This window comes from Bombus impatiens, unplaced genomic scaffold (assembly GCF_000188095.3).
Source record: "Bombus impatiens unplaced genomic scaffold, BIMP_2.2 scf_0382, whole genome shotgun sequence".
Taxonomy (NCBI): Eukaryota; Metazoa; Arthropoda; class Insecta; order Hymenoptera; family Apidae; genus Bombus; species Bombus impatiens.
The window spans coordinates 164,265-189,150 of record NT_176801.1 but is presented as its reverse complement, the minus strand read 5'-3'; the positions used below and the strand labels follow the sequence as shown (position 1 = coordinate 189,150).

The 24,886-nt window shown below is 34.9% G+C and overlaps 1 protein-coding gene across 2 annotated transcripts in view; it reads left to right on the top strand.

Annotated features, from left to right (window-relative positions):
* The first annotated feature begins 505 nt into the window (after positions 1–505).
* The window catches only part of LOC100747330 (cyclic AMP-responsive element-binding protein 3-like protein 2), a 48,193-nt gene continuing 23,812 nt past the window's right edge, over positions 506–24,886 (top strand). For both annotated transcript variants that reach the window (XR_004461822.1, XM_003489911.4), the window contains exons 1-2: positions 506–902; positions 6,231–6,456. Coding sequence is in view for 1 of the 2 variants with exons in the window: in XM_003489911.4 (XP_003489959.1) it covers positions 6,391–6,456 (66 nt within the window). In the remaining variant the exon portion in view is untranslated. The remainder of the gene's footprint in view (positions 903–6,230; positions 6,457–24,886) is intronic.

Below are 24,886 nucleotides of genomic sequence, written 5' to 3'. Positions count from 1 at the left end.
GTGTCTTAACTTTTCGAAATGTTACATTACATATCACGATACTCGAGTCTCGTTAATCTTAAAGATATAACAATATACTTACAGTTACTGGAATATGCTCGAAATATCCCTGTTCTGTAATAATTCTATCAAAATATGGTGCAGTATTGTCCAAGGAGATCTTATCCGCCATTCCATCAATCCATCCCTTTCCAAAAATTTTCTTCCTTTAGTCACTTCCCAAACACTCAACACTCCACACAATTTTCCACTGCCGAATGAATCGTTTCGAATCTGACCCAAACCACACTGCACACGCAAAGCACAATTATCAAACATTATCGCGACGCACGTAAGCCGGTGGAACCCGATTTCAAACTACTGGCCGCCATGACGGAGCGGGAAAAGGAACGGTTGCGCGCGCATCGTTCTCTGTGCGGCGTGCTACGAGAGTTCAGTACGCTGCTAACAGGTGGTCCGCGTTGATTGGTTAACGAACAGAACAAGCGAGGGTTCGGCCGGGCAGCACGTGCGACCGATCGCGCATTTACGCGGAGAACGTGAACGCGCGTGTATCGTTCCGTCTTTGGTTTATACGAAAGTCGACTTTACCGATCGAAGGTCAGGTCATCCGTGTTTGGCGGCGAGCTTACGGCGAAGAGCTTGCTTTCGTGTAACCTATTGGTGGCCCGATACGTTCATAGGTGTACGGGTGTTGGCTATCGATCCCGCTGTCCCGATTTCCTGCATGTTCATTGGCGCCTTGGTTGCGAACAGTGCATCGTATGGTACAGTGCGGGTTCCGTTCGATCAGTGCTGTGGCCTTTCTGTTACGCTCAAGATATTTGTGTAATTTTACTCGTTCCATCGGGGTGATTTTTCCTTGTACCAACGGGAATTCGCGGTTCTCCAGCTTTTCTTCGGTAAGTATTAGCTCGTATGTTATATATCTTCTGCAAATGGATTGTTTATCGAGATACAAATATACTTGTAATTGAGTGCACGTGTACGCGCGTGCAAGTCGGTCACATTGAGCCGGTACTTCGTTCCATCTGGTGCATTTCGATTGCATCGAGTGGGTGTATTAGTAGGCGAAGGGGTAATCCTCTTGACGATTTGTGTAGAAATTACTCACAACTAAGGACGATTGTACTATTTTCGTCGAATTTGTTTGTGTATCAGTCTGAACAACCACTTGTCGCGCCAATCCAGCTGTAACTCTATCTTCATTTAATACTTTCGTATTTATTTTTCCAATTGCGTTCTATTTATGGCACTAGCTGAACAGAGTTTATGTATGTTAACATATAGACAATTTATCGATTTTAGAATATATTGTTGTAAGGCCAATTGGAGAGATTTGTTCATTTTACTTAGTGATACATATATCGCGTACGTTTTGTGCCGATATAATATATGTTTAGATACATTTTTAACATTTGTAACAATATAGTTCAGAATAAAATATGATGCTGATAGTCATTTTTCATTGAAATGACGGAAGAAACGTATGTATGTCTTGTTCAATTTATCTTTTGTTAGTTAATTATTTTTAAAAACAAACATAACCTTAGTTGAATCTCTTTAGTGTTAAAAAAAAGGATATAATCGATATGTTTGCCAATTTCGTGTTGTCAAATTATAAAATTTCTGTTTTAAACATCACCATACTTCGATTGAATATTAAATTTTAAAACATATTTTTATTTTCATGCATTTTGTGAAAGTTATACGAGTTATAAAACGATCGTTATTTTATTGTTTGGGCGTTGTGTGTTTTATGTGTGCTTGAGTTTAAAAGTGTTATTCCCAATTCGCACGGTCGGCCATGTGTTAATGTCTTTGAAATATTTTCTCATGTTAAGGACGGTTATAATGGAAATAGAGTTCACGAGAGGATAGAGAGTGCGACATGGTGGTGTTTAATGGGAATGTGAAACTAAACGTTAATGATAATACCGGGTGCGTTATGTGGAAGCTGAATGCGGGTAGGAGGGGAGCGTTTGATTCGGTTTAAAAGCATTGTATCGCGTTGAAGGGCGGTTCACACAACCGGCATTGCGTTAACGTTGATAAAACAGTTGCCGATGCTTTTTTCAAAACGTTATCTCGTATGTTGCTCAAATATTTGTATACAAAGAGGCAGTCGAATCTCTCACGTATATGCCAATCTGTTTTGCAATATCGTAAAACGAAACGCGACAATTTCATCATGATACAAATTCTACTTCGAGCATGACCTTTTCATCAGACGAGAGTAGCAGACGGATAGCTATTAAACGTTAATAAACCTCCTATAACATCATATGAATTGATAGTTACGTATGTATTATATACATATACTTTTTAACCCTCTAGATACATATATACTTTCATTTGTTAATTTTCTGCATATGTATACATACTATATAATTTTTTAATCGTCTACTTACATACATTAACGTATCAATAGTATTAGAACACCTGTTTATATTTATTACAAATTGAATACTATTTATTGCTTTCGTTTTTCAGTTATTTGTAAAAGACTAAATAAGTATCTAAGAGTTTTTCAATAAAAATAGTAATGGGTAGTGTTCTGAACGTTTGTAGAACTATCAGCTTTCGGCAGAAAAAATTACTAGTTATTAGTAAACATAAAGATTACTTAGAAAGTTATGAAAATTAGCAAATGTACAACTTCGAGCGGCTAAGTTTAATTCTCGAAACTTTGTTATCATTTCAATTAACCATCGTGTAAGTTGGAGTAGAAAAATTGTATGAACTTTCTGTTAGAAGAAAATCAATAACATTCAAAAATGTATAATCTTTACTAAATGTTTCGAATCGTTTCAATCTCCAAAGAAATGAGGATTTTATGTTTGCCTCGTAGTTATAAAAATGCGAGTAAAAAATTTAACGACATAGTATTTCGTTCAAACGATAATCAAAGGTGTATCTATCATACTCTACGCTCGTGTTCCGGAAAAAATGTTACCGCTCGTTATCTCGATCCTGCTATCGATCAAAGATACGTACATATGTACATAACACGTAAGTACCTGTTCAATAAATTATTTTCGTTAAAATAATTAAAAGGTACATAGCGAAAACCACTTATGTCCATGTTTGCCTTTTTTACAGGAGTAAAATAATACATGTTAAATATTTTAAATGAAATAACCATTATATTGCGGTAATTGTTAAAGTTCAACTCTGGTTCCTTTCCTTTTAGAGAGATACTAATTATCGATAATGCGAATGAAAAGCTACGATGGTCGGAAGTGACAAAAAAAAATGTTCGTTATCGACGGCATTTAGTGATAACCAAAAAATGTTTTCATAGCCAATAATATTCGTAACGCAAATTAACTATAACATATGAATTCTTATTTACTGTAACTTTTTTTTATATAAACAGATATTTTTTTGTATTTTTGTTGCATATTAACGATTCCACTATGTTGCGATTACTAGGGTGAATCCCACTATATGAAAAGACCGAAATTTGGACTGTTCTAGTTACGAGCCATCGCTCGATACATTTTCACGTTAAAGTTTCGCGAACCTGTTTTTATGTTCAACTGTGTTTCCTTGAAATATACCGGTTCTGTTTGATATCGGTGATCATGTGGAACTCTTCCCAGTTGAGTAAAAGGTCGGACACGATTAATACGAGGCTGATGATTGGTTTCAAATTTATTGGCGGGACAGAGATAAAGTAAGGCGGATCGGTTGAACGATCGAAGAAGAGTCCAACATACATACCGTTTAAAAGTTTGTTATACGATCGTTTTTTTTAACGCACATTTAGTAACGTGTGCTAAGGAAGAACAACAGACCTCGCTAATGTACCCGCAGCTGCTGATAATTGTCGGAATTGTGTAAACATAGCGCGCTATGCCACAGCGAGCACTCGTTGGGAGTTTACCGTTCGGAAATTTTGTTTCATTTCCTGGAAACTCTTCTTCTTCGTGAAATCTAGATTGTTGTCGATAGTGTAATTTTGAGCGTGATTGTTTTCATGGCTTCTTCTTTCCTCTGTTGTGTCGTTAGTTTTGTTAAATTGCAGATAATTTATTTTTTACATTTTCATCTTCATAATGAATATATATGAATGAATATATATTACATAGATGACATTAATAAAATTTCAATGAAATAGTTAATTGAGAATATGCGGAATGATACATTTTTACCGTATTTGCATCGCTATACTATGACTCTTATACGAAAGAAAACTGATTAGCGTTGACTAAAATTGAAAATTATCGCTCAACAGGATTTTGAGTAACAGTACTCTGTGTAGAATATGAGTCAAAGGAACTACAGTGGGAACTCTATGGAAATTTCCTTCCTTCTTTCTTTTACAACCATGGCCGTAATTCCTTTCGTTCTCATGCCTCTTTTATTCGGTAGAACGATATACTTAACTCGATACTTAACCCTGTTAACGACTGCAATTACGAATTTGTAATGTGATAACCGACAATTAGTATCACGAAGGCTAGAAGGACTAAAAGAGAGGTAAAAGAAGGTTTAAAAAATCGAAATCAAGATCGAAATCAAAATTTCGAAATAAATATATAAATGAAGCTTCCACGAGTCTCTTTTAAAAGTAAAGCAAAGATACTCTTTTGTCTTTGAAGAAATTCTCCATTGTTTTCCAAGCGAACGCATCGCAGTTCATTTCGCAACGCGTTCGATTCTCCTTCCCTCCGCGAGAACACTATACATATATACATATGTACTTAACTCATACAGACAGGTCCATTGATCTCGTTACAGTATACAAGCTCTGGTACAGTCGTTGCATCGTGTTGCACTGATAGAATAATAGAATATATTAAATATCAAATCGTGTTCGCAAACGTTACGATTCACATTCAACCGATTTGCACTTCTCCATGTCATAGAGACACGAGTGAAAACAATAGTTCGTTCAATTTCTCTGATTTTTCTTCGACGTCGCTATAAAAATATAATTATTTCTACTCGAATTTATAATATATGCAACTGCTGACGAAAATATTCGAACATTTGTAGAAACATTTTACGAATATATTATATATTATACGAAACATTTTCACGCTTCATTACAAAACGAAATTCAATGAAATATAAAATTTCGAGTGTAAGTTTTCTATGCTAAGTGTTCAAATATTTTTCCCAGCTACTATCATTATTTTAAAACTAGCATTAGTTTGCTAGCGTAGAAATTCTTCGCGTTGTCATTGACCTATATAGAGGTAAAGGAAAAAAGAGGAAAACGTAGGAATAAAATTAACGACCGTTCGAAATTACCAATGGTACTTGCCATACTTAATTGGGATCGAATATAGTTCGATCATTCTATATTGATTATGCGGAAGACAAGATAACGCCAATCACAGAAACACGCTTATAAATAGACCGCGAATGCTTGTATTTATGGGAAATCTAATAAAGCAAAACTGTAAAATAATTTTTCAAACGAGAAATGCAGTCCCATTTTCAATAGAATTCTGTATTCCTATCGGTTCCAGCAATATTAGAAAAATGATTTAAGACGTATTATCGAATTAGTTTCGGAAAGATTTAGTGGTTTACTATATCGTAATAGTATTTTAAAGTTATAAAATATTTATTTCTATATATTTATCTCATCAACTTGAGGTAACCGTCTATCATAATCTTTCCATCAGTCTAAAAGAATCTGAGTCACAGTTTAGAAATCAAAAGTCAAACAATCCAAAGATAAAGAGTTTCTCATGTGATAGAACAGACTGTACAAGAAGTGAGAATTCCGAAATGTTCACTTTCCTACTGCTTCGCGTCGCAATATTCTACAGCAGGACTTCGGCTACCTGAATTCTGCGCAGGATAACCAATTTATATAGAGCGCCTTGGTAATCGTGTAAACTATTGGCAAGGCTGTGACTTTATATAAGAGGAAGGCATACGTAAAAAAATAAATATAGAATAATCGTTTCCGAGAAACTTCTTATTAAAAAAGAATGCCTAATACAAATAGAAAGTTCTATTCAATAAAATAAACAATTATTATTCTACATTTTTTACTTATTTTTTCGCGTGGAATCGTTTCCTCGATAATCGTGTCACGATCGCTAAAACGTTCTGTATAAGAAATTTATTTTCTCCAATTAAAGATAGTAGTTCAATTAAACTATCTAATTAAATGATATCAGATCAAAAGTAAGATAAAGCATGTAAATATTTTTGAATGCTACTGTACACCGATCGTTCAACCTTCTCGAACGTTTTGCCTTCAGAAAGTGTCGGTCTGCCGGTATCCTTGGAAGACAATGAATCCTCGAGGAGAGATCGTGTCCGTATTCTTCTGATATTCTTTATCCTCCATGGGCAGACTATACGGCAATTCATTGACTGGCAACGGCACGACACTAGGAACGATCGAGCAAGCTTAGGATCATGGAATTCTACGACGTGGGAAGCAGCGATCTCAGGGAACTGTGGGAGTCCTATCTCTCCGAACCGGTAAGTACATCGTCGTTTATTTTGCCTCATTTTCTCTCTATTGCTTCTGATTGTTATTCATAATTTGCGTGCATAACGGGTATACAATTTATACACAGGTATCTAACAACCTTATAGAGCGAAAATCTGTACCGTATTATACGTAGAGTAGATTATACGACAATAAAATATTATTTGACGAATACCAACAAAATAATAGATACAAAATAATAGATACAATAATAGATACAATGAAATCTAACTTTTAATATATTTATGTAATAGAGGTTCGAACGCAGGGGGTTGTACTGTATCGAAGATGAAAGAAAATTCGTATAAACTTTAAAGTTAGCCAATTTTCGTCTTCACTGCCATATACAAAAATGTCCTGATTTTCTTTCATTTGATAACAGGGCAGCCCTGGTGACCGATATTTTTTCGTCAATAAATCGTATATCACAATTAGGTTTGGAAGATCGTCCTCCTACTAAGTTCGCTTTATTGTACATCGCAGTTTCCCTTTAATTTTCCGACATTGTTCTACCAAAAATTCTTATACTTCTCGTACGAAAACCGTGTTTGCAAAGTATGTGTGCCAGGAACGTTACCTGTACTCGCACGAGGATGGATATAGTCCATTTCTCTCACGCGTTGAATCCTCGCGATACGAGAAAGTTTTCGATAGGTAAACGAACGAGAGGAAACGAATGTCGAAGAAAAATAGGTAAGACGCCTGTTTCGTATTTCTGCTTCCTGCTTCTGCTGACAGATTGCATTGCCAAAGCTTGTTAACGTGTAATTAGTTTGCCGCGGTTCCTGTAGATGAACAATAGAGATTGAATCGAGGTATTTCACTTCTTACGTTTTCTGGAGGCGGTCGCAAGTATCTTTGGTATTGATTCGTTGGGCGTAATGGACGTTTTAGAAGAGGAAGTCGTTGGGTTAGGTTATCCGTGGCAAAGTATGTTGGCTAATTTCAATTGAGGAAATTAAAGTGGATGATATTGACTCTTTGCGATGGTTATTTGAACGTCCAGTTATTTTGTATTAGGTAAAGATTGCGAATTTCCAAATTCTTTAATTTAATTCTCAAAACTTGGAATTCTTCAGTATTTAAATTTTCATACTCCCTAATGTCGCAATTTAAAAACTGTAGGATTTTAGAATTAAAAAGTTTTGAAATATAAGAATATCGGAATATTGAAATTTATGAATATTCAAATTCCGAAAAGTTAGGACTTGAAAATTTTGATGCCTTCGATCAAATTTTGTGAAATCGCGAAAGTTTTAATTCTACGATTTTCGAATTATTCAAATATTCAACTTTTTGAATTTGCGGCCTTTCAAACTTTTCAATTATTTTCCGATATTAGACGCTTCTTAATTAAACCTGACATTTAAAGCCCTGTAAATCGTTTAAGACCCATCCAATAAGCGTTTTAATATTATGTTTCAACTCGGCAACTGTTTAGCTTCTTAATTAATTTATACCGGCTATTTTTACCTTCAAGAGTGGAACTTACGTAATTGTAATGGAATATCTCGTCGTAATTATTTTACGAAACTCAAGTTTCCACGGAGGAAAAGAAGAGCTGTTTCGTTACGGTTCGGTTACTCTTCGTACACATGATGATAAAAATATTTTTAAATCTACATCGAGTATTCATTTTATAATATCGTTCAACGAGAAATGTTTAATGTTGGAGTGTAAAAGGCTGCACATATTAGTGTCAGTTTATTCACCTGTATAAACAGCTTGTCGCACCTTACGCTCCCACATTTACATTTTTCAGTGCCGGGGGAAGCGAAAGAATTACATTTCGATTACGTCGTTAAACATTTTATCGTTATTTTAAAAATTTATAATTATATAAACTACCGATATTTTTGATAAAATTATGACTTACGTATAGATTTCAGCGAAGGAGTTTCAATTCCAGGTAGATGGAACATTGAACATTGAACGTTGATCTACTTAAAAAAAGAGTTCGGGACAGGAGAATGTTCGAAAGAAGCTGAAATTTATGCCACGAGTTTACCACACTATCGATTCATATTTATCACGAACAAGCGCTATAACAGTAAAATGTTGATCGAAAATAAAGAATTGGGTATTATATGGACAACAACAATTTGCAACAGAAAACGGTAGACAGAAATTTATTTACGTCATAAATTTAAAGCCTCATTCATAATTGTCACCGTTTCCAATTTCCAAATCCATTCAGAAAATATTTCAAAATCGAGAGAATTAAATCAGGGAATGTGCGGTAATCGTCGAGTTAATATTTACACGAACGTTTATTTGTCCAATACAATCCATCCTGATTCGCATGGTTACGTCATTTGCATCGTGTTTACAGCTATATTAGTCACTGACCGCCTTCTCGACGCCTCTTCTTCCCTCACCGACCAATTATATTATCGTTTGCTAATTACTCTTTGACAGGATCCGATGAAATTTACCTTCTTATCGAATATTCATCGCATAATTTCCTTTCCACTTGACCTGGTGCCTCCTTACTACCAACCTTCCTTAACGATCATGCTCCTTCGAGCATGGAATCTTTATTAACGACATGGTTATGCGTGAATTTGCTATCGTAGTAAATGATTTTTAATTTGTTAACCCATCAAGAACCAAGCTATAGTTTATCATAATCCTATACGGTAGTTACGAGAAGTATTTGAATATTATTGCTATTCGTTATTGCGTGTATCATATATTGATCAATTGGCTTCAAGTATATTAAATTTCGTATTATTTAAGAGTATGAGTATAAAAATTTAATTCTATGAAAATGAAATGTACGTAGAACGCGATCAAAATATATTTCATTCGGAAGAAGGCAAAGTGTAAATACTTTTTGTGGTCAATGCTAATGCAAGCGCACATCTTTCAGAGATCATCGAAATATTGAAACAGTCGATTGTACATTGTATCAGTAAGTCTTTATTCTCAGTGTGACGATGTTTAACACTTATCATACGTTTAAAATCAGCTATTCGTGCTGTATACTAATTTTTCATCAAATATGTACATTTGCAGTAAACGTTTTCCAACTTCTGCGTACGATACGATTTTAGATCGAATTGAAATTTTACGAATATAATCGCGATAGTCGTGTCTCATGCAGCGCTAATGAAATTTCAAAATGTTTTATGTAACACGCTTATACCAGACAGTCGAGTATATACGTGACATACGTGACTATTTTTATAGTAAGTGTTCAAATACTTGCACGAGTTACTATAAGGAATATTTGCAACAGAGTTAAAATTTTTTAATATTATACAGGCTCAAAGAAAAACAAATTCGTTATATATATATATTTTTTTTAATGAAAGGTAAACGAGAATTTACGTATTCGTATATTACGTTATATCGAATAGCCAAAGTGTGTCACATTGTTATCTCGAATTATGTTTCTTTCCATTTTTAACGAGCAAAAGATCTTTTTAATACTAAGACTTTAGTTTAGTTTAATTAAGAGCGATTACGAAGATACTGTCAGTGTGGTGCACTGTACGTAACAGTGCACCATCTACGTGTTCTCTCTGACGGAAAAGACAAAGATTTGCCTCTTGTCTTTCGTTACGCAATAAAGAAAAATCGCGATAACGTTAGGTGAAACGATGGAACAAGGTGTCGTAAAAAATGTCTGTAAAAATAACCGATCGTGTCTGCGAATTCTGGATCGCTGGGTTAACGAGTGTCTGTTTTTACATAGATTCTTATAAAATAATATATACATAGTTGGTTGAAAGAACGGGTTTTGAATCGTTCTAACGGAAGTTTAGAGGCATATAGTAGCTATTAAAAGCAGTAAAAAATGTTTAATTACTACTACCGAAGAAGATATACAGTAGCAGGTGTATACTTAGCGAATTTTATTATGAAAAGTTCTAATTTAATTCTTTTCTTTTTCTCTATGATATACGGTTTATAGAATTTATATATAAATACGATAATATATGGTTTTTGGGTCTTTTTGTAGCTTGAAGTATTACAAACGTAGGAAAGCCATTCTGTTTGTAATTATTACTGGAGATAAAAACTTGAAAGCAAAACCAAATCGAAAGAATTTGATACAAAGACCTTATCTTATGTATTTAAATCCCCGTCATTCGAAGTACTTTATTTTGTCTAAATTTTGTTTTCTACGTGTTAATGCAAGGCATAGCAAGCGATCGTAAATTGATTTAATATAGGTCAGGAATCGTTTCCCTGTTACTTGTATAAAAACTTGTCCGAAGATTAATGCCTGGATTTATCGTAACGATCAATTTGGATCAAGAACATTTATTGGACTTACTCGATGCAAAGCCATCTCCGGCTATTGCAGCTACAATTTTCCTGAATTTATTGTATTTTGAGATTTTGAAGTTTGATATATAAAGTACGAGTTACATTGGAATTTATCTATGAATTAAATTTCGCCAACAGACCATTCTCGGTTTTTTCGTCTCGTCTTTTCCTTTGTTGCGCGGAACAACAGACGCAGGTTTTCCCCGCGGTGGTCACCGTTAAGTTTAACGACTCGGTTCGCTGGAAAGCGTAGTAGTATACGCCTCTACAGTACCGTCTGAGAGATGACGTAATTGAGTAAAAGGGGATTGACCCCCTCCCCCAAATATGACGAGCCATCGCGGAGGCACAGATTGCCTTTCAATTTCTATTACGGACAGAGATTTGTTAGGAAGAAGGTTTGGTTGGCAACCGAGCCGATACGAAGCTTTTCGCCTTGACCATATGCGCGTTTATTTCTTGCAATCACTTTTTATGTCTGCGTTTGTCCTTTTTATACACTGCGACATTGAAGGTGAGATTGTGGCACTGCATGTGGGAAAAACGCTAGGAGAAGTTGATCTCATGAACGTATCTTTAAATATCGTTGATAATTGATATTATTAAATGTTATTGTTCGTTGTTATTATATCTTATTCTTAATATTATATAAAAATGCATGCGGTTAAGACGTTAAATGCACGAGGAATATAAGTTAGTAGTGCATATTATAATTATGTTTTTCTTTCATCGACTAATGCATTTGAATTTCAAACGCAATCTAATAGTACTATCTTCCTCCTATTTGAATTCCGTAGAATCATTCTGTTTGTGGAATTCATTTCGCTTGAATATTGCAAAAAGTTACTTATAAATTCTAATGTTTCGAACGACGACCGAAGCGAGCATCTGTTACTTTCTTTTCTACATCATCGTTTTTAAGACATAATAGTGGCACGTATTCTTTCTTAATATAATATATCCAAAGAGCCGCATAGCATTCCACGAAAGGCGTGAAAGGAAAATCATTATTCCAAGTTGAGAACCGTGACTAATTTATCGCCACATCGTCAGACTTTGTATCTAGCACAAATGGTCCTTTTAGAAAAAAATAATAGTTAACTATATGACTAGTGGAATTCTCCTTGGAACTCGTGACAAGCGTGAGGATTCGAAGAATTTTTTCTGGAATAAATCAGCCTCGTTGGTCGGGATCTTCCTCCTAACGTGCCGGCGATTTGTTATGTCTGCACGGGATCAAAGATTGTTTCTTTGATTTCTCCCAATTACAGTGTCGTTTTCTGACATCGCTATTTTTAACGCGATCGTTGTGCAAGCGGCTGGTCCGTGACGATTTAAAACGATGTGGGACGTATCACATGTACTAAATTGCGGTAAAACTAGGGTACGAGTCGCCAAGGACTCGGATCGTACGGTCCGAAGCAATGGCGGCAACAAAATCGCCTCGAAAGTCGTGCTCCAGTTCAACGTCGTACACTTCTGATGTTCACTTCCACCCTGATATAATATTTAAAGCACCATTGGGACTGAACTAGGTCTCGACTAGCCTGAAAGAAATTTTTAAAAAGCAAAGTTGAGACCTCGTTCGAGGAATCGCGAAATGCTGGCTGGTCTGACCATCTTCTTTATTCGCAAGATTCTCAAATTTACTGCCAGGAAAATTTCTTATTCTAAGTAGTTTATAAAATATACGTACTGACTGAAAAAATTAATAATGATAATTGAACATTTTATATGGAACATTTTTACGAGTTTATGGTTTGTTTGGAATGGCGTGAGTTATATAGAAATTGTTTAAATTTTATTAGCGTTAACGATTGTTATTAATGATTATGGGAATGTACATAAGAGCTACGAGGCGATTGTCGCAGACATACGCTTATTAAAAAATTAGTATGCGGTATGGATGATTGCCTTAATCATATAAATAGCGACAGAGATAGTTTCACTAAATATCGAAGCTTATTGGTACAATTGACGATCGACTGGTTAATTAATTTTTTGACCTCTATGAAATACACGTTTGCTACGATGTAAATATATACGTAGTGTAAGAGGAATTAAAAGTAATTACTGAAATTGCTTGTGATTAATGGGTATATTGTGGAAATGTATGTTTTGGAATGGTAATAGGAATATCTTGTTTTCACAACTCGTGTGAAATATGTACCGTCTATCTGTAAATTGATATTTCTTATTAAAACTATAGTGGGGATAATCACGGCGGTTTGGGCAAAAATATATCAGAAAGGCAAATAATAATTCCAGTTAAAAATGCTTACATCTATTCATGAAATCAACGTGTTCCAATTTTTCTTTACGTAGCTTTCAAAAAACGATCGTTAAACGATAAGCTTTAAAGAAGGAAATGCGTAGAAGTAGGTATTTCTCACATTCTGATAGAATGCTCATTGTGACGATTAACGGTGCAACTCTATAAATATTGCAAAGGATATATTCTGTAGAACATAATAGTTTAGATTCGTTAACGGTCAATGATATGCGGTATGTAACAAAGTAAAATGTTTTTGTTTCCATTTTCATAAATATTTACTATCTGTGTTATTATTATGTTAATAAAACTACAGATCTATGAAAACATTGATTGTTAAAAAAAAATCGTCTAGTAAAACTCTCTGACAAGATTAAATGAAATATTCAGTATCCGCGTTGAATGCTATGCGACTAAAATAGTAAATAGCGTTGTAAGGATTAAATATTGCATCGAATCGTAAAGCAAAATATAAAATAACATTAAAGGGCACAAAATCTCCTTTTCTTTTTTCCTCTATTTATTTATGAAATCGAGTTATTTCGAAACTTGGAAATATTTGTCTATAAGAAACTCTAAATAATATAAATATAATAAAAGTTGCACAAAATATCGATCACTGTATCGAGCACTCTGTATAAAATGAATATAGATAATGATTATTTAATACCTTGTCAAAGCGTTTCGCCAAATGATTTTTATTAGCTATTTCTTTTCATAGATTTGTGATTTTATTCTCGTAAATCGAAGCGATTTCGATTTCATACGTTTACCAGACTCTGAGAACAGTGTCTTCCCTATACAATGACCGTTGATTAAGTATCTAATCTAATTAGGCCTCGCGATAGAACGAAGCATAACGTCGTGTTAGTGGCAACCACCACTGGGAGTGTCGTGGTTCGCTGGCTTTTGGTGCACAAACCGGAAGCAACCGTGTACCGAGTTCACGAGCGGAAACACGTAGCTGAGAAGGAAGCTACACTCGCGATACCACGAAATCACTCTCTTTCTAACGTTTATATTTCGTGACGATGCCACACGTTCGTCACGATTTATCATGTTTTAAATTGTTTTGTAACACTAACAATAAATGCACTATCGAATTCCGATATCATACTCTCGTAAGATGATAAGAACAAAGAAAACAAGATCGTATCACTGACACGTATAATGTTTATTAATTAATACACTCGTCCGCGAAATCGAATGATCGCTAAATCGCTAATTTCTTTTTTTTACGAAGTTGCAACGTTTCAAAAATGGATATCTGTTGGATTATTTAGCGATCCTTTAATTTTATGGAGCGTATAATATTTCAGGAGATTGGATCTTCGGACTTTGCTTTAACGATTTAAATGATGTCATGAATCATAAGAATTTTCTTAGTATGATGTGTCTCCGTGTTTATGTAATATCGTACGTAATAAAATATTAATACAACGTCGATCGACCTCAGGAAATAAATTAATAACGATTAATTCTATAATAGTGTACAGAATTCTAGGAATTATAATATACAAATTTTTTGTATGAATCTAAAGTCGAATTCTGTAGATAGACATTCACAAATTGATTTATTTCACTGATAAACGTTTGTATAAATCCGTACTGGTATTCTATAACTGTACGTTTTAAGTTAGTACGTTTAAGTTCAAGCTATTTTATTGACAAATTATATAATTCTTAAGAAGTGTATATAAGTCGAAGGGGAAGCGTGAATCATTAAAAAATGCATTTCCTGGTATCGTTCCAGCGATAAAGTTGCACATCCTCCACTTGTTATCGTTTATTTATTCAGGCCGTGCATAATCCATGTTTTGCCATTAATTCCGTTACGTCGTTATCTACATGTGTCCATTGGCAAAAAAAGAAGAAAAAAGAAAAGAAAAGAAGGAAATGTTTTTGCACGTAGCCTTGATCTTTAGTATACTTTACGAAGTAGCTGTGACTTTATTAATCGGTTTTCGCTGTGACATCTAATATTTCGGAATTTACTAGTTGAATTTAGATAAAATTATTAAGAGATAAATCTAATTAAATTAGTAATTTTACTTTACTCGTTTTTTTAACTTTCCATGTGTTATTTTATTAAAATTATATCAAAAAAATGATCACTCACGCTTCCTTAATAATTCACCTACAACGAAAAATATTTCTAACCGCTTACGATGTAACCATCAATTTTTACTCTTAACGATATGTATCGCTAATTTAGGATTCCCTTATCTAAAATCGTGCTCCTCGTTAATGAAATAGGATAGAATTCACAATTCTCGAATAATTGATTCAACTCAAAACGTTTAATATATACGTAATATACGTAATAATATATTTTAATCATATTATTATCAAGATATTTCAACCATTTACGATATCAGCATAACTTAGAATTTACTGATCCAGAATCGTTATTGCCGAAATATTTTAACCAGGTGGAATATTGTAATATATTCCAGTAGTTGTTCTCAACTCATTGTTCTCAGTTTCGCACGCACAAAATCATTTTCCATACGTATATGAAATCATATTTCTTCAATAATAATTCACTTAGCTATAGAAAATACTCAAATCTCATTAACGATATTATCATGTGCTTACTTTAATCTTTAAATTATCTACTACATACTAAAATATCTTAGATATTCAGAATATTACAACACCGCTCAATCATCATTACTAGACTGCGAATTTTAATGCAAATTCATATTTTCATAAACCTGTAATAATTAAACAAATTGAATTGTATACTATGTACGTAGGAATTTGCTTCATCCACTGAATATTATACCAAGTACTGTACTCTGGATATTTTGTATTCATATTTTTACGCATTACGTACATTTTGTGCACTTTTACACTTTAAAATTTCCTACGTATGGATAAAAATCCGCGGTCTAATCGCTAACGAAATACCTTAGCCATTTACTATACTACCATAACTCGGAGTCTCCTTGAATTTCTGAAACCGAGGCTGGAATGGAAAACGGTCCCGGCTCGTTTCGTTGAGATGTAGCGTGTTCATTCAGCATTCCCGTCGGCCGTACGCGCGTTTTTTACGCAAGTCTCGCTTCCTTGATCGCTGTCACGCATCAGTACAACCCGTAGGAACAAATTGGAAAGGATGAAGGTTGTTCACGAGGAGTTCACCGTACCGTGGCCTCTAATGTTCGCTGCCTTCTACGATCTAGATGTCGTGGATCGACTTTTTCTCGAAAGTCCGGTATCTTCGTGTTTCCTCCTTTGGAAACAGAAAAAGATAATGCTCCCTTTCGTTTCGTGGATCGTGTTTATTCGTTTTCGCATTCTTGCCGAACTTTTTAGCGACAAATATCGAGTGGGAAGTTTATACGAATTGGTGCTTTAAATGGTAAATATTAGATAGGATGAAAATTGGTTTCTCGAAGCGAAGAAAATGGTAATTTTGTGTTTGGAATCGGTAACAGCACGTGGTTTAGCTCCACGTTTTAGCTCCGAAAAGTTATAAAAGTGGGAATTTTCATGTTACGAAGCTTGGAAAGGTTGGGAATTTGTAAGTTCGTAGATTCGAAGATTCGAAACTGTGGTAATTTTCGGGCCTGGAAAATGGAAAATTAGAGCATTTGAAAAAATGAAAAATTGAAGAATTTCAAAGATCGAGCACTTGAAAATTCAGATAGAATTGTACGTTTCCACTATACTAATATCTTCTTCGTTTTTTCTGCATTAAAAAGAGTATTACTATATTCCGTCCTGCTAAAAATATTCGATTTTTTTTTTTTTTTGCAAAATGGCGTCTCGTATTACATAGGCGATAGTTAACCGTAAACGTTTTTGCAAGGACGTTACGATAGCTGTGTCTGTCTATTTAGATAACTGTTGCTTAGGTTCGACGTTTGCCACTCTTTCGTTTTTTATAAATAATTGCGGTTATGACATTATTCGATATTAGATATTGTAAAAGACATTTTTAAACTTGACACTGTGAGTAGTAAAGTCACTCGGTCGTTCACATTCGATTTACCATCAGTGATCGAATGATTTGTTCGATTAATCGATGTATATATTTACATATTAATTTTCATACCGAACGTTTCAGTGGAAGATTCATGGATTTTTTATAACAATCATTTATTAATATCATCGAGGTTAATAGATTTATCACAAGTGAAAAGTGTACGTGCTATTTGTCAGGCAACGTGTTCCGATTCGAAAAGTTTTAGTCTTTCGAGTCTCCATAGATAAGAATTTGAAGAAGTTGGAACTTTTGTTAAATATTTTCTGAAATTGTGCGACGATAATTGGAAAAACACGAAGCTTAGGAATTCGATAATACGACAATGTCTTCGTTCATATTTTAGCTTCCACGTATTAAAGATTCGTTAATGTTGGAAGCAAATATGTCGTCAAAAACTCATCGGATCGATAATATCCGAACAATTTAGAAAGTGGAATATTCAGCAACCTTTAAATTGCAAATCTGAAAATATGAAATCGGTTTGTTCTTCGATTTTTCTCCATTTTTCCTCCTATTTTAATTCAATTTATTTTCATACGAAAGCGTGACGACGCTTCCCTTAATCTCCACGATTTTAAAATACACGGGCGATCTAATTCAATAGAGGCGCTTCCTCTCTTAATAACCACGGTATTTTCCTCTGTTACTCCTTTTTTTATCAGCCATTGTTCGAGCGTTATCGGAGGAAACAGATAAAGCAATCTACGATTGCCGTACTTAGACCAGCTCTCATCGAACGAGTCAAAGGGGTTGTTCCACGTTCCATTGCCTTTAAAAATGTTACAAAATATTCTTCAATTTTCGCACGGTTGCACATACCGAAAATTTATCTCCTTAATGCTAAATAAGCTTTTTATCGCAATGAGTATAAGGTAAATTAGAATGTTTTTGAGATAAAAATTATTCCGAGAAAGAGCCGAAACGTTTACGGAGTAAAACGACCTTGGAGAATGAACGATAACCTTACTTTCTCGCTTTTCACCTTGACGTGAAATTGCCGTGATAAATGACAAGCTGGATTCCATTAATTTCCACATAGAGAGATGTGCAAAGAGACGGTAGGATTTCTAAATACGTTCCGTGGCTCGTGGAATATTTTCGAGCCAGCGAATACTGCTTTATTTGATTTCTTAATATAAATGTCAGATATTTTGTAGAGTCGTTGTAGTATCGATCGTTTCGTACAATCGACAAAGCGAATTTTTCATAGAAATTTTATAGCATTACGAGAATTTTATATTTTATAACATTTTTAGCTTTATAAATTTACAACGTTGCGTTATTATATCTATAACTTTTTTATCAACCTTTTAGGTCCTCGAGTTAAAGTACCATTATATTTGCTACTTGCTTTTACTAGATATTTTATACACTTTGTACTATATTTGCTAAATTATGGATATTTGCTGGTGTAAATATTCTCTATTATCGACTTAATAAATATTTTATCAGCTCATAATAAACGTGACGATTGAAATTATATCGTTGACTGATCGAAGTTCGATGGGATTTCGAAGAATATTCATAAGCCAGAAGATCAATAAATCGGTATTTCTGAAATTAAGTTATCTAACTTCTGTCTATAGATTCGCATCGTTCTCGTGAAAAGATAGTCGTAAAACTGACAGAATGTTTTGTCATTAGCGATTAACTCGTGTTTTCGACTCATGGTTTGCATAAATAATATTTTCTCAGTAACACGAGCGAGTATGTATAACGAATAAAAAATATGAATTGCATCATGTGTCGAATCCAAGCGTGATTACGATATCGAGAAATCCCACGATTGATATTTTCAGTCTCGTCTAACGTCGAAACGAACCGCGCCACAGTTTTATGATACCGCTACTCTAATCCACGATATAGTTGATACATTATCGTTATCGCGCATCGATATACAGGTATATGTACATGTATACTTGTGTGTCGTAAGGGAAAAGGCAGGACGAAATGATAAAAGCTCGAGGATAATTGCATAAATACGTACGTACTTGGCAGAGAAACTGCAAATTACTATACCGCGTTGGTTAACTATTTTTGTGATATTTTATGCCTAGTTTCGTCAACGTTAACGTCTTTTTCTAGAATTCCAATAAGATCTTTTGATGTAATTTTGATAGATCGTTTTGCTCTTTTTAGGTAGAATCAAATCTTTACCAATAAAATAGAACCTAAGCGGAGATTACTCTCGCTCGCTAAAATTCGATTCTTCGTTTGCAACTTATATTTATTGGAATAACCTCCTGCCAGTTCTCCCCAAAACCAAGCTTCCAATACGATTTTCTTATCCCTGATTTCTTTATTTTTTTATTCTTAAAACTATTCGTACCTGTATATAATATTGCCCTCGCAATGTGCACTATTTCTTTCTCACTTATCGCTTTATCTATTGTTATTTATTATCTATTACTACTATGTAGTTCGTTACATATTATGTTCGTTCGTAATATTTAGTTCGTGTTACATTCTTTCGACTAATTCTCGATTCCAAAGTTTCCACAAATAATTCATCGTCGCAAACATCAAACTGAAACCACTCTTGCGAATAATTGGCAAACCAGTTGGCTGATAAGATCACTGAAATCATAGTTACGAGCTATTGACACCTTTTAGACGAAATTTCGAGGAAAATGGAAAAGTCGAGCAGTGGACGCGACGGAAAGACCACCTGCGATAAAAACCTTATCTGCGAATGTACATGCGAGTGCGTAATTTTTGCGTTCGTTTTATCGCGCCTCGTATACATGCAAACTGTTCGTTTCTCTTCTTTCTTTTTTCGTCACGCGACCGATAAACATGCGCCTCCACGGTTAAAAAGGCAGACACGAAACACCGGGTAGAAAAAACCGTTTAACCTGTTTCATTCTTCTTCTTGTTTTCCAGCGTTTAGTGAAAAGTAGTTTGCTTCGAGAGGGTAATTGTCGGCACGATCGATGCTCTTTTTCGATTTTTATGTCGTTTTGAGATCATTGTTTTTTGATTGGAAAAAGATCTGCGCATGTGTCAGCGCGATATTTAAAAAAAAGACAATAATGTTTTGTGTATTTTATTTTTTTAGAATAGAAATGATCGAAATTTTATATTACATACATACGTATTTTCTATCGTATACATACGTATTCGAATTTTCTTATCGAAGAGAGATTTAATATTAGGAATTCGTATTTCGTATTTTTAGAAAGTGTCTACGAACGTAGAAGACAATAAAATTTATTATCAAAGATTACAATATAATCTTTATCTTATATACGCGTAATTGCATTTAACATATTTTAACCACCCGTAACATCCAGTTTATTTTCCACCGTAATGAATAACAATCATAAATTAGCAGCGAGCGTGATAATGGTAATTAATAAGAGCGCAGTTTAACGAAGATTTGCCAGATCCCAACGCGAAACGCATAGTTAAACGTGGATTTCCTGGTTTAGCGAATAACGAAATATTAACGCATTATGACGCTGTTTAAGAGAGTGATTTGCGAAACTCTACGAATAGAATGTTCAAACACGCTACATACATCTATGTCTGTGTTACAAATATGGTAGAAAAGTTATGTTTATAATGATCGATAGTAGAAATAAGCAGAAATGGGTGAAAGGCTAATATAGTAATAAAAATGAATATAAGTGGCACTTAACTACAATAGTTGAATATAAAGGAATAAAAGTAAGTTAACGAAGCATTGAAATTTCATGGCGAAACTGGCGAGATGCCTCTCGCTGTAAAATTATTCGCAATTTTCGATATTAGAGGTTTCGAATAGAGGTCTCGCGATAAATCGTGAACCGTTGCTCGCGATAGTTTCTTAAATCCGTCCTGAGCTATCTAAGCAACGAAAGGCACGAATGCGTTTTCAGATAATTTTTACAGCGTGTAACTGTCGCTTATCGCTCGTCGCACGCTCAAACATAAATAATTTCGCTGGATTCGTTCCGAAGTTACGATCCGTTTTATTTTAGCATTATCGACTCTACACACCGACCGAATGCTAGTAGAATGTCATTTATTTTCGTCATTGATAACGTTTTTGAACTGTTTGGCATTCTTTGCCCTGTTTTCGAGCCTCTGTATTATTTGCTAGTGAAAATTTCGAAAAATTGTTCACGATATAGGAAATTCCAAATAAGTCAGGCTAGATTCTCTTCGTTAAGGTTTTAGTATAAATTTGGAGTCGTAGTGGGTAAAATTCTAGTGCTAGATCGACTAATTATATCTGGCTGATTCAAGAGAAAATACAAAATAAATTCGCTCGGTTAATTTCGCGATACAAATTTAAAATTCTAGTAACATTTTGCAATTAGATTCAATGTCTTTCGGATATTGTTAATTTTCCTTTTGTATTTTTGCTTCCATATAGGCGGTTTTTATCACTCGATATCTATAATTGCGTGACTGTTATCGAAATGATATATCGTTCGCTAAAGTGTGTCGATGCGCGCATGAAAATGCCAAACAATTTTTCTAGGACGATTTAGAAACGCTTCGAGGCGTTTTATCGTTGAAAGCGATATTCCTTATGCAGAAAATAGCGTGCACAATACATTCCTGCGATTCCACATTGCGCACGTTCCTTTTCACTTCTCGTCTGTGAATCACGACCAACCTATATATATACATATATATTGGAAATTCCTCGTTTCCTTACAAATTTTCAAAATTATATCATTCAATATATTGTTTATTAAATTTTACGTGCAATGAACGTTGTTCATCGAACTTTTACTTATAGAACGTCTTTATTAAGATGTTAAATTAAATGTAAACACACATTTGCAACTCACTTTTGCATTTTCAGTTTCTTCGATCACGTGTAATTAATTTGGAAAAAATTCGTACAGTATTTTTTCCTAGATTTTTGCAATATGATAATATTGCCAGTATTTATTTTATTCGTGAATCATACCGCGTTCTCTCGCATCTAATTTTAGCATCGCGATAAACAAACGATACTCGTACGTATGCAAATTTAATTAACCTCGTCAGACGAGTCGAACAGCATCGGTGATTTCTTGAAATGTCCAGTTAGTACCGTTTAACGTGTTCGTTTAAATAGAAAGAGGGAATAATATTGTAGGTCTTTCCATTGGTTCTGAGAATGGATAAAATTTCTTGTTATCAGCGTAGTTGATCGAATAATTATTACATGGATATCGCTGCTGTCATCAGCTGGTGTAATTAAAAAGTCGTGTATACATAGGCACAGATGTCTGGACAACAACGCCCACGAAGACGGAAGTCGTAGATCGTAACAATGCATTGAAAGAGGCGCATATTTATAAAACCGTGTCGTACTTTTCTTCATTTCCTGTAACGTGCGACATTTTTTTATTGTGTCGGATACATTTGCGCAATAAAATTCTAAAAATAGGGTCCCTATAAAGTTAAGATAAAAAGAACGCCCCTTTTCCTTTCACCCAGGCTTCGTTTTCTTCTTTCCAATTTAATTTTATTTACACTCAAAATAATAAAAATACCGAAACACTATCAAGATACTGAAAATACGGAAAACCAGATGCAAACAAAACATTCACAGCGGTGAAAACTTTTCCTTCTTTGCGTTAACCGAACAAAATATTCTCACTTCTCGAACAGAACGATAGAAGCAAATACTGAAAAGGAAATCGCCCCAAATTTACGTAGATCTTTAGACATCCGTTAGACTCTTTTCTCTTCTTCTCTGTTCAATCATCCACTTGTCTATTTCAAACAAGTCTCCAAAATGATACAACTCTTAAAAGAGGGACCTCACGAATTTTGCGTAGCGAAGAAAATCCTCTCTTCCTTCGTCCTTCGAGAATCCTTCGAAAGATCTTCTCTGGTAAAGTTTACTGTATCTTACTAATAATTCCCGTACTATCAAAATCACAGCATCTTTGAGAAAATACAAAAACAAAAGGGAAATACCATGAATATTGAAATAAAGACTTCGCGAGAACAAGCCGTGGTAACTAGAATAAGATCAGGACATGCTTAACCCACACATATGTACGAATTGGAAAATAATTTTCCTGTCGAACGAGACGCTTGCCGTGCCACACTCTCGAGGTTATCATCCACATAATCGTAAGAAAGAAAAGAACATAATATCGACAATGATAATAACGATATCCTCGCATCGATTCCGCTCCAACGAAAGATCATCGACTTCCATGAACAATGATCTTATACTACTCGACCAGACTTTAAATAAAATAAATAGTAATAATAATAACGCAAGTCTAGCAGCGACAGACTCTAAGTTGTCATTTTTACCTTTTTCGTCCATTCGCCCATGAGCGACATTCGTTCGAATGTAAAATCAAACCGCCGTGAAGTTGATCTTCTTAGGGGCGTCTTCGTGGAATACGGCGCGCGTTTTCCTTGGGTGCTGAGCCGCGTGTAAAACGCGTAATCCCCGTGGCTAGAGGCGTCGGCTACCTGTTGAATCCTATGCCCTCGATCGACCGCGTGTTCGAGTCAGTCTCGCGAGAGGAAATCGAGGCGTACGTTATTCCCCAAGTTACGTGAGAACTCCGAATTTCATCGTGCGAGCACCTCATCGATGTGAGCCGCTTTCATTGGCATTTTTGGGCGCTACCTGCTGCTCGCGGCCCTATGGAAGCTCATAGGGGCCCACAGGGGGAGAGATTACGTCATTCGAGAACCTCTCGAGGATGTTACGAGGATATTAGAATGCGTGACCAGTTCCTTCGTCACGAACTGAACCTGTGGATCTTTTTTACGTCAGGAATTGGATGGTCGATTCGTGTACTCTTTGGGCAATCCGTTTCGAAATTTATATATTACGTTGGCTCACGAAAGTGTTTGAATACTCGCCATAGAAATTTTCTTTATGTCTATATCGTGCGTGTTATATAAAACATTTTGAGATTTCACAAGCATCGTATTATATATTATATTCGTTGCCGTAACAGTAATAATTTAATGAATATTTAATAATATTAAATTATATTATCATATAACGTTAGCTAGTCCAAGCTTCATCTTTATCCAATTAATCTCATAAATATTATACTTGTTGGTGTATCAGAGACAGTATCATAATAATAATTTTTGTTTTTGAACAAACTATTTTTGTCGCTTAGTTCACGCAGGATAATTGATTTTACCGTTTTATCCCGCAATCGTCGGCTTTTCTACTACTTCTGTTTTTTAATTAACGTATTATAGTATATTTACGTGTTTTAAATTGTAAGTAATTTGAAAGTGATTCGATATGATCAATCCAATGAATCAATCAGGAAGTATACAGTGATTCACGTAAAATGTGATCGAACTATCCTTGAAATTTATTTTCAGAAGCATTTTTCCTCTGTTTGACGTCAAACAGTTTTCCTTTCAATTAATCCTTCCATAAAAAAAATTCTACGATCACAAGCTCGTTAAAATATCAGTGATCGATGCTCCTTTAATCTGGCCGTGATCTTTGAACTTGCGAGCTTTCGTACGTTCCTCGAGTTACACAAAATTTATCGACGATAGAGAAATAAAATTCGACGAAAAAAGACCCGAGGAGCATAACGCGCGAAATTCGAACCACTCTTGATCACTCGAAATTATCATCAGCTACCGTAAACCGAGCGTTTCCAAATCCATAGAGTGAAGCGTGCTTCCGGTATCCAAACCGGCACGCAATATCCAGATACCCATATTCCTTCTTTGCTCGGTTGTATTTCAAGGTTTCTAGAGTTTCTCGACTTTCCTGGTATCGTCTACTTGTCTATCCGAACAGGTATACACAGTCGAGTACCTGTCCACTGGAGGGCATCGGGTTTTGAAACGAGCCACATGGTCGTGCATACCACGGGAAAGAAGATCTGTCGTCATCGTTGTCTTCATCATCTTCAACGATCCAGTCGTCTTCGTCTTCGCC